General features: G+C 42.2%; 1 protein-coding gene across 1 annotated transcript in view; it reads right to left on the bottom strand.

The window, feature by feature from the left end:
* LOC139559726 (5'-AMP-activated protein kinase subunit gamma-2-like) overlaps window positions 1-11,858 on the bottom strand; it is a 62,251-nt gene extending 50,393 nt beyond the window's left edge. The window contains exon 1 of the mRNA XM_071375985.1: window positions 11,594-11,858. Within this exon, the coding sequence (XP_071232086.1) occupies window positions 11,594-11,680 (87 nt within the window). The 5' untranslated portion in view covers window positions 11,681-11,858. The remainder of the gene's footprint in view (window positions 1-11,593) is intronic.
* Window positions 11,859-12,067: the final 209 nt, after the last annotated feature.

The raw sequence follows: 12,067 nt of genomic DNA, 5'->3' as shown, positions 1-12,067 counted from the left end.
CTCACAGGCTTCTAGTGAAGACAGACACATCCGGGACGCAACTGCGCGAGTCCTTATCCGAGGTGGATATTGGAAGAATGGTCCACATTCACTTTTCGTCAGCCAACAAGATGAGTAGACCTAACCAACAGCAAAAGCACTGGCCTATGTCAGTCTACTATCCCCCAGAGTACAAAAATCGACCTATTCTGTTCTGTGCGAGAAATAAATATTGCAAACATAGTCTGGGACAGTTGTGGGATGAGATAGATCCCAAATTAATACAACCGCTAGCATCAAAAAAACTTTTTTTACGCAATGTGGCTGATGCAACAGATTAGAACGTTTAGTTTAACATGTTGATAAATGATTATGCTATTTCTTCACATTATAAGTGCAGCAACGTGCACATGGTAGTAGGCTATAAACTTGAATGTTCCATTAGCGGAAAACACCATTATCAAAAGTGACCGCAAATGCAATTATGCATGTAATGCTTTTATTATAAAAGGTGCATTTTCATGGTGAAAATGTTCTTCCCCAAACTTGAAACTCACGTGCTGCGTATGTATGCCAGTTAGGCTCTACACCCCTTGTAAAGCAGATTAATGTACTTAATTTAATTTGGCCAGTTTAGTTGTGATACAAACCTTATCAAAACAAATAGGCCTATGGGCTAGGCTACATGTTAATGACTATGATTCTAAAAAGTGGCAAAACAAGGCATTGTTTCTTAAATTGGGCATCATTCACAAGTGATAATATATCATTCACAAGTGATAGGCTAATAGCCTCCCAACAGACTATTCTTCATTTAATCTTTACATATTATTATTTAGTGTATGTGTGAAATTTGTTTGGATTTAGAATGGACCATTATCATGCACCAAAAAATACATGTAATCTATGCATTTAAATAACGAATGGAGGACGCTCTTCCCGTGGTTAATTTTCATGCCAGCCAGGTAGGCTATATTCCTGTTGTAAATATAAGCAATGTGCTTAATATTAGGAAAGTTGAGAAATAAATATAGTAGGGCTAGCCTATAGAAAGCTGATGGGATCCTCCTCTTTTTAGTAGAGGCCATCACTCTGTTTTCTTGCGCAATCTTCTGACAAATCAACTGTAAATTTCAGTGTTCCTCAAGGTTCCATTTTGGGACCACTATTGTTGTCACTATATATTTTACCTCTTGGTGATGTCATTCGGAAACATAATGCTAACTTTCACTGCTATACGGACGATACACAGCTGTACATTTCGATGAAACATGGTGAAGCCCCAAAATTGCCCTCCCTGGAAGCCTGTGTTTCAGACATAAGGAAGTGGATGGCGGCAAATGTTTTACTTTTAAACTCGGACAAAACAGAGATGCTAGTTCTAGGTCCCAAGAAACAAAGAAATCTTCTGTTGGATCTGACAATTAATCTTGACAGTCATCTCAAATAAAATGGTGAAGGACCTCGTTACTCTGGACCCTGATCTCTCTTTTGACGAACATATCAAGAATATTTCAAGGACAGCTTTTTTTCCATCTTCGTAACATTGCAAAAATCATAAACTTTCTGTCCAAAAATGATGCAGAAAAATGTATCCATGCTTTTGTCACTTCTAGATTAGACTACTGCAATGCTCAAATTTCTGGCTACCCGGACAAAGCACTAAATAAACTTCAGTTAGTGCTAAACACGGCTGCTAAAATCTTGACTAGAACCCAAAAATGTATCATATTAATCCAGTGCTAGCCTCTCTACACTGGCTTCCTGTTAAAGCTAGGGCTGATTTCAAGGTTTTACTGCTAACCTACAAAGTATTACATGGGCTTGCTCCTACCTATCTTTCCGATTTGCGCCTGCCGTACATACCTACACGTACGCTACGGTCACAAGAAGCAGGCCTCCTTATTGTCCCTAGAATTTCTAAGCAAACAGCTGGAGGCAGGGCTTTCTCCTATAGAGCTCCATTTTCATGGAATGGTCTGCCATATCCATGTGAGAGACGCAGACTCAGTCTCGACCTTTAAGTCTTTATTGAAGACTCATCTCTTCAGTAGGTCCTATGATTGAGTGTAGTCTGGCCCAGGGGTATGCAGCTGAACGGAAAGGCACTGGAGCGACGAACCACCCTTGCTGTCTCTGCCTGGCAGGTTCCCCTCTCTCCACTCGGATTCTCTGCCTCTAACCTTATTACGGGGGCTGAGTCACTGGCTTGCTCGTGCTCTTCCATGCCATCCCTTGGAGGGGTGCGTCACTTAAGTGGGTTGAGTCACTGACGTGATCTTCCTGTCCGGGTTGGCGCCCCCCTCGGGTTCGTGCCGTGGGGGAGATCTTCGTGGGCTATACTCGGCCTTGTCTCAGGATAGTACGTTGGTGGTTGAAGATATCCCTCTAGTGGTGTGGAGGCTGTGCTTTGGCAAAGTGAGTGGGGTTATACCCTGTCTGTTTGGCCCTGTTCGAGGGTATCGTCGGACAGGGCCACAGTGTCTCCCGACCCCTCCTGTCTCAGCCTCCAGTATTTATGCTGCAATAGTTTATGTGTCGGGGGGCTAGGGTCAGTTTGTTATATCTGGAGTATTTCTCCTGTCGTATCCGGTGTCCTGCGTGAATTTAAATCTTTATTTTTCTTTTCTCTCTCTCTCTTCTCTCGGTGGCCCTGAGCCCTAGGACCATGCCTCAGGACTACCTGGCCTGATGACTCGTTGCTGTCCCCAGTCCACCTGGTCATGTTGCTGCTACAGTTTCAACTGTTCTGCCTGCGGCTATGGAACCCTGACCTGTTCACTGCTACCTTGTCCCGGACCTGCTGTTTTGGACTCTCTCTGTACCGCACCTGCTGTCTCTAACTCTGAATGATCGACTATGAAAAGCCAACTGACATTTACTCCGGAGGTGCTGATCTGTTGCCACTGTGATTATTATTATCTGACCCTGCTGGTCATCTATGAACGTTTGAACATCTTGGCCATGTTCTGTTATAATCTCCACCTGGCACAGCCAGAAGAGGACTGGCCACCCCTCATAGCCTGGTTCCTCTTTAGGTTTCTTCCTAGGTTCTGGCCTTTCTAGAGAGTTTTTCCTAGCCACTGTGCTTCTACATCTGCATTGCTTGCTGTTTGGGGTTTTAGGCTGGGTTTCTGTAAAGCACTTTGTAACATCGGCTGATGTAAAAAGGGCTTTATAAATCAATTTGATTGATTGATATAGAAATTATGCGCAACATGAGGTCATGGGCTCTCATTAAGTTTTTGATTAGATTTTCAATTACATTTGCATTGATGTCAGAGGGATTAGAGAGACAATAGAGTGCTGAGTACCAGGCAGTTAGCAAGTTTGGTAGGCTACTAATGACCAGCAGCTGCATCAGAGCTTGGAGAAGCCTAATTACAGTGAATAAACGTCATGTGGTATTTGACTGCCTTTATGACTCGTGACCGCCGGTGTGGCAGTAATATGGTCACCACAACAGCTGAAACATGAGGTGATGGCGGCGGATGAATGGCACGACAATCGGCCTCAGTATTCCGTCACGTTATCTCTGTGCATTCAAATTGCCATCGATAAAATGCAATTGTGTTCACTGTCCGTAGCTAATGCCTGTCTATACCATAAACCCAACGCCACCATGGGGCACTCTGTTCACAATGTTTACATCAGCAAATCGCTCACCCACCTGCCATTGAAGTCAGTTACGATGCTGAACTGCAGTCAGGTAAAGACCCTGGTGAGGACAACAAGCACGTAGATGAGCTTCCCTGAAACTGTTTCTGACAGTTTGTGTGGAAATTCTTAAGTTGTGCAAACCCACTGTTTCATCAGCTGTCCGGGTGGCTGGTCTCAGACGATCCCGCAGGTGAAGAAGCCTGATATGCCGTTCCTGGGCTGGCATGGTTACACGTTATTTGCGGTTGTGAGGCCGGTTGGATGCACTGCCAAATTCTCTAAAATGGCATTGGAGGCGGTTTATGGTAGAGAAAGGAACATAAAATTCTCTGGCAACAATTCTGGTGGACATTCCTGGAGTCAGCATGCCAATTGAGACATCTGTGGCATTGTGTTGTGTAACTCAACTGCACATTTTAGTGGCCTTTTATTGACCCCAAGCACAAGGTGCACCTGTGTAATGATCATACTGTTTAACCAGTTTCTTGATATGCCTTACCTGTCAGGTGGATGGATTATATTGGCAAAGGAGAAATGCTCACTAAAAGGGATGTAAACAAATGTGCAAAAAAAATTCAGATAAGCTTTTTGTGCATATGGAACATTTCCGGGATCTTTTATTTTAGCTCATGATACATGGGACCAACACTTTACATGTTGCGTTTATATTTTTGTTCAGTATAGTTCATCAATGTATCATCATGGTCAGCTATTGAAGTAATCAATTTTGTCTCTGAGGAATCAAAGGGTGCGTTCCTAAATTCACTTTGGCTATCTACTCCGATTTCAGAGCACTCTCATTCGTAAATTCATTGTTTCCAACAGCACAGTTAGTCACAAACGCTCTAGATAACACGTAAACAGCCTAACCACCTCTGCTAGGGTGAGGAAAATGGTCAGAGTGAGGTGTTCTCTCATTTGTGTCTGGAAGTACAGTGGGGAGAACAAGTATTTAATACACTGCCGATTTTGCAGGTTTTCCTACTTACAAAGCATGTAGAGGTCTGTCATTTGTATAATAGGTACACTTCAACTGTGAGAGACGGAATCTAAAACAAAAATCCAGAAAATCACATTGTATGATTTTTAAGTAATTAATTTGCATTTTATTGCATGACATAAGTATTTGATACATCAGAAAAGCAGAACTTAATATTTGGTACATAAAACTTTGTTTGCAATTACAGAGATCATACGTTTCCTGTAGTTCTTGACCAGGTTTGCACACACACTGCAGCAGGGATTTTGGCCCACTCCTCCATACAGACCTTCTCCAGATCCTTCAGGTTTCGGGGCTGTCGCTGGGCAATACGGACTTTCAGCTCCCTCCAAAGATTTTCTATTGGGTTCAGGTCTGGAGACTGTCTAGGCCACTACAGGACCTTGTGATGCTTCTTACGGAGCCACTCCTTAGTTGCCCTGGCTGTGTGTTTCAGGTCATTGTCATGCTGGAAGACCCAGCCACGACCCATCTTCAATGCTCTTACTGAGGGAAAGAGGTTGTTGGCCAAGATCTCGCGATACATGGCCCCATCCATCCTCCCCTCAATACGGTGCAGTCGTCCTGTCCCCTTTGCAGAAAAGCATCCCCAAAGAATGATGTTTCCACCTCCATGCTTCACAGTTGAGATGGTGTTCTTGGGGTTGTACTCATCCTTCTTCTTCCTCCAAACACAGCGAGTGGAGTTGAGACAAAAATAGAGCTTTTTGGTCTAATCAGAACACATGACCTTCTCCCATTCCTCCTCTGGATCATCCAGATGGTCATTGGCAAACTTCAGACGGGCCTGGACATGCGCTGGCTTGAGCAGGGGGACCTTGCGTGCGCTGCAGGATTTTAATCCATGACGGCGTAGTGTGTTACTCATGGTTTTCTTTGAGACTGTGGTCCCAGCTCTCTTCAGGTCATTGACCAGGTCCTGCCGTGTAGTTCTGGGCTGATCCCTCACCTTCCTCATGATCATTGATGCCCCACGAGGTGAGATCTTGCATGGAGACCCAGAACGAGAGTGATTGACCGTCATCTTGAACTTCTTCCATTTTCTAATAATTGCGCCAACAGTTGTTGCCTTCTCACCAAGCTGCTTGCCTATTGTCCTGTAGCCCATCCCAGCCTTGTGCAGGTCTACAATTTTATCCCTGATGTCCTTACACAGCTCTCTGGTCTTGGCCATTGTGGAGAGGTTGGAGTCTGTTTGATTGAGTGTGTGGACAGGTGTCTTTTAGACAGGTAACGAGTTCAAACAGGTGCAGTTAATACAGGTAATGAGTGGAGAACAGGAGGGCTTCTTAAAGAAAAACTAACAGGTCTGTGAGCCGGAATTCTTACTGGTTGGTAGGTGATCAAATACTTATGTCATGCAATAAAATGCAAATTAATTACTTAAAAAATCATACAATGTGATTTTCTGGATTTTTGTTTTAGATTCCGTCTCTCACAGTTGAAGTGTACCTATGATAAAAATTACAGACCTCTACATGCTTTGTAAGTAGGAAAACCTGCAAAATCGGCAGTGTATCAAATACTTGTTCTCCCCACTGTAGCTAGCAAGCTCACCAACTTTAGCCAGTTAGCTTTAGTCCTTGACTGCCATTGTGAGGTCAGAAAGCTTGTATCAACCCTACTCCTCTGACAGAGCTTCCAGTGTGAACTCTGAACACTCCGAGAACGCACCGCTCTGAATTGACAATCTGACAACTCTCTGAATTCACAAAAGCCCAGAGTGCACTCTGAGTGCGCTCTGGCACTCCAGAGTGAAATTACGAACGCACCCAAAGACAACCCATATGATGCTAGCCTGCCAGCACCTTAATTGTGATGCTATGTTTGTGGATTTATCAAAGGCATTTGATTCAGTTGACCATGAATTGTTGCTAGCTAGCTCCATTTTATCTCCTGTGTTGTTCTCAATTTTTATTAATGATTTGGGAAATGGGATGCAACCAGCAAAGTTACATCTACAGTGCTGTGAAAAAGTATTTGCCACCTTTCTGATTTTTTGCACATTTGTCACACTTAAATGTTTCACAAAGATAGCCCAAGTAAACACAAAATGCAGTTAAGTGATCATTTTATTTATTAAGGGAAAAAAGCTATCCGAACCGTCATGGTCCTATGTGACAAAGTAATTGCCCCCCTTGTTAAATCATGAATTTACTGTGGTTAATCACATTTTTTGGAAAGCTGAGTTCAATTTCACTAGCCACACCCAGGCCTGATTACTGCCAGACCTGTTGAATCAAGAAATCACTTAAATAGAACCTGTCTGACAAAGTGAAGTAGGCCAAAAGATCTCAAAAAGCAAGACATCATGCCACGATCCAAAGAAATTCAGGAACAGATGAGAAATAAAGTAATTGACATCTATCAGTCTGGAAAGGGTTACAAAGCCATTTCTCAAGCTTTGGGACTCCAGCGAACCACGTGAGAGCCATTATCCACAAATTGAGAATATTTGGAACAGTGGTGAACCTTCCCAGGAGTGGCCGGCCGACCAAAATTACCCCAAGAGAGCAGCGACGACTCATCCAAGTGGTCACAAAAGAACCCTCAACAACATCTAAAGAACTGCAGGCATCACTTGCCTCAGTTAAGGTCAGTGTTCATGACTCAACCATAAGAAAGAGACTGGGCAAAAATGGCATCCATGGCAGAGTTCCAAGGTGAAAACCACTGCTGACCAAAAATAACATAAAGGCTCGTCTCACTTTTGGCAAAACACATCTTGATGATCCCCAAGACTTTTGGGAAAATATTCGGTGGACTGACAAGACAAAAGTTGAACTTTTTGGAAGGTGTGCGTCCCGTTACATCTGGCGTAAAAGTAACAGCAGTTCAGGAAAAAGAACATCATACCAACAGTCAAATATGGTGGTGGTAGTGTGATGGTCTGGGGCTGCTTTAGGACCTGGACAACTTGCTGTGATTGATGGAACCATGGATTCTGCTCTCTACCAAAAAATCCTGAAGGAGAATGTCTGGCCATCAGTTCATGACCTCAAGCTGAAGCGCACTTGGGTTCTGCAGCCGGACAATGATCCAAAACACACCAGCAAGTCCACCTCTGAATGGCTTAAAAAAACTAAATGAAGGTTTTGGAGTGGCCTAGTCAAAGTCTGGACTGGAATCCGATTGAGATGCTGTGGCGTGACCTTAAAAAGGCGGTTCATGCTCGAAAACCCTCCAATGTGGCTGAATTAAAACAATTCTGCAAAGAAGAGTGGGCCAAAATTCCTCCACAGCGATGTGAAAGATTCATTGCTGCTGAGGGTGGCACAACCAGTTATTAGGTTTATGGGGCAATTACCTTTTGACATAGGGTCATGACGGTTTGGATAGCTTTCTTCCCTTAATAAATAAAATCATCACTTAACTGCATTTTGTGTTTACTTGGGTTATCTTTGTGTAATATTTAAATGTGTTTGATGATCTGAAACATTAAGTGTGACAAATGTGCAAAAAAATAAGAAATCAGGAAGGGGGTAAATACCTTTTCACAGCACTGTATATGCAGATGATAAAGTCATATAATCATGTGCTCCTTCTCTGGTTCAGGCTGTTGAAGAGCTCAAGACTGCTTTTCAGTCACTGCAGGCCTCCCTTTATGGTATCAAACTGGTCTTGAATGTACAAAATTCATGATCTTTACAAGAGCTAGAACTCTGCCAGAATTGTCATTGTCACATCTGGTGGCTTATCCTTTGAAGAAATGTCGTCCTACAAATACCTACAGTTGAAGTCGGAAGTTTACACGTAAACAGCCTAACCACCTCTGCTAGGGTGAGGAAAACACTTAGGTTGGAGTCATTAAAAGTGATTTTTCAACCACTCCACACATTTCTTGTTAACAAACTATAGTTTTGGCAAGTCGGTTAGGACATCTACTTCGTGCATGACAAGTAATTTTCCAACAATTGTTTACAGACAGATTAATTCACTGTATCACAATTCTAGTGGGTCAGAAGTTTACATACACTAAGTTGACTGCCTTTTAAACAGCTTGGAAAATTCCAGAGAATACTGTCATGGCTTTAGAAGCTTCTATTAGGCTAATTGACATCATTTGAGTCAATTGGTGGTTTACCTGTGGATGTATTTCAAGGCCTACCTTCAAACTCAGTGCCTCTTTGCATGACATCATGGGAAAATCAAAATAAATCAATTGTAGACCTCCACAAGTCTGGTTCATCCTTGGGAGCAATTTCCAAACGCCTGAAGGTACCACGTTCATCTGTACAAATAATAGTACGGAGGTATAAACACCATGGGACCACACAGCCGTCATACCGGTCAGGAAGGAGACGCGGTCTGTCTCCTAGAGATGAACGTACTTTGGTGCGAAAAGTGCAAATCAATACCAGAACAACAGCAAAGGACCTTGTGAACATGCTGGAGGAAACAGGTACAAAAGTATCTATATCCACAGTAAAGTCCACAAGTCCTATATCGACATAACCTGAAAGGCCGCTCAGCAAGGAAGAAGCCACTGCTCCAAAACTGCCATAAAAAAAGCCAGACTACGGTTTGCAACTGCACATGGGGACAAAGATCGTACTTCTTGGAGAAATGTCCTCTGGGCTGATGAAACAAAAGCAGAACTGTTTGGCCATAATCACCATCATTATGTTTGGTGAAAAAGGGGGAGGCTTGCAAGCCGAAGAACACCATCCCAATCGTGAAGCACAGGGGTGGCAGCATCATGTTGTGGGGGTGCTTTGCTGCAGGAGGTTCTGGTGCACTTCACAAAATAGATGGCATCATGACGGAGGAAAATTATGTGGATATATTGAAGCAAAATCTCAAGACATCAGTCAGGAAGTTAAAGCTTGGTCGCAAATGGACAATGACCCCAAGCATACTTCCAAAGTTGTGGCAAAATGGCTTAAGGACAACAAAGTCAAGGTATTGGAATGGCCATCACAAAGCCCTGACCTTAATCCTATAGAAAATGTGTGAGCAATACTGAAAAAGCGTGTACGAGCAAGGAGGCCTACAAACCTGACTCAGTTACACCAGCTCTGTCAGGAGGAATGGGACAAAATTCACCCACCTTATTGTGGGAAGCTTGTGGAAGGCTACCCAAACATTTGACCCAAGTTAAACAATTTGAAGGCAATGCTACCAAATACTAATTGAGTATATGTAAACTTCTGACCCACTGGATAATGTGATGAAAGAAATAAAAGCTGAAATAAGTCATTCTCTCTACAATTATTCTGACATTTCACATTCTTAAAATAAAGTGGTAATCCTAACTGACCTAAGACAGGGATTTTTTACAAGGATTAAATGTCGGGAATTGTGAAAAACTGAGTTTAAATGTATTTGGCTAAGGTGTATGTAAACTTCCGACTTCAACTGTAGGTATATGGTTTGATGACAAGTTGTCCTTTAAAATGCATATGGATAATCTTGTGAGTAAGCTTATATTGAAATTTGGTTTTTATTTTCGTATTAAGGCTTGCTTCCCGCTTATTGCTAGAAAGAAGCTTGTTCAGGCCACTTTTCTCTCTGTCATTGATTATGGTGACTTATGCATGCAACCGCCTCCGTCTTACAGAGACTGGACTCTGTTTATCATGCATCCTCCTCCGTCTTACAGAGACTGGACTCTGTTTATCATGCATCCTTGCACTTTATTACAAATGCCAAGTCACTCACCCACCATTGCACCTTGTATCAAATGGTAGGTTGAACCTCACTTTATATGCGCAGAAAGCTACATTTGTATGTGTTCATCTACAAAGCCCTTTTGGGTAAACTCCCTCTTTACCTCTGTAGTCTGGTCTCCGTCACCACCAGCAGTTACCATACCTGCTAGGTGGTTGCTACTTAAAGTCCCCAGGACATTCACAGTATTAGGCAAGACTGCCTTCTCTTCTTGCGCACCAGAGGCATGGAATAGTCTACAATCTATGCTTCATTTAGACATGTTAGTGCCACTGAATGAATTTAAAATATTGATGGAGACTCTGTTATGGAGGAGTGTAAATGTTTTTTTTGGGGGGGCTGGATCATGTTGTATTATTGTATGTTTTAATTCTGTAATGCATTGATTGTTGCTGCCTTCTTGGCCAGGTCTCCCTTGAAAAAGAGACTCTGGGTCTCAATGGGCTTTTCCTGGTTAAATAATAATAAAAAAATAAAAAAGATTTAACACTGTGCTCACTGTTCAGCATTGTTTCAGGTTAAACCAGGCTGATATGATGCTAATGCGAGTAACTTCGTTAACTTGAGCAGAGAGAACATGATGTGAGAGAAACCAGAATAATACTCTGAAATCCAATTAATCATGACTCCTCTGCTCTCTCCTCCGTGTTGGCCCTAGTTATGATGCGGGCACCCATAATGAATCATGACTTAGTGGTTTAGAGCAGAGACCAGATCAGTGTTTCCTTCCAGCTGTTTGCCTAGCTTCCTTTTCTCACAATTTTTGTATATTTTTTTCTTCTTCACATTTGTAAACAACATCAGATATCTTATTGCCCACAAGCCGAATCGTACTCCTGACTTCCATTTGACCATGTTAAAAGTAGGCTAACTAATGACTTGATTAGCCTGTTATGTTTCTAATATTCCAGTTCATGCAAGAATGGAAAAAAACAATGCTGGTTTGTTAAGATATTAATAAAATAAAACAGCAGTGTTGTTTTTGATTATGATGTAATTAAAACATAAAGGGCTATAAAAAAAAAACATGACCTCAAATGTGAGGACTAGATGCTGTCAATTGGAAAAGATGCCCATGTGGATTGACGTACAGTAACAACGCTGATACCCGCGCATACCTAAAGTTGCAATATCTTTTGCAACATTGTGGCCCAAACACACTAACGTAGCCTACTGCATTAATCTCACTGTTATAATAAAAGCCCACATAGTCTGCTCTTGACACAATGCCACAGTAACAAATACCTATAGATCTCACACCACGTATATAATTTAGGAACTTACTGGCATGTTTATGCGTAGGATTCCCTTTTTCTTCGAGGTTTTCTTCGAGTTATCCTTCTTGTTAGACTCCATCACCGTGCTTCCCATTTTCAGACTAATAATGCTATTTTCTTTCTTTTTAACGAGCAAGATCGAGTTTGGGTAAATTGCGTGGCATATGTCATACGTCTTTATCTGAAAACGAAGTTTTAAGTCAAAGTTCTTTCAAATAAATTAGTTCATTTACCAGGAAGTATACCGCACTACCGACGCATTAGGCCTAACTACGGCTGTATTGACATCACCAAGACTGAGCGTGCTGTTTCACCATAAAACATAGGGTGTGCTACAACCTTGACTCAGGGATAAACTTAAAATAGTAAATGTAACCCTGGAACACTCCAATTAGTAGGCTATGATATGTTACGTTTCGTATGGTATGTATTTATTTGTGGATGTCCCTCATTCATGTTGTATGGTATCTTACGAATTACA

Source organism: Salvelinus alpinus, chromosome 30 (assembly GCF_045679555.1).
Source record: "Salvelinus alpinus chromosome 30, SLU_Salpinus.1, whole genome shotgun sequence".
Classification (NCBI taxonomy): Eukaryota; Metazoa; Chordata; class Actinopteri; order Salmoniformes; family Salmonidae; genus Salvelinus; species Salvelinus alpinus.
This window is presented reverse-complemented; position numbering and strand designations above follow the sequence as displayed.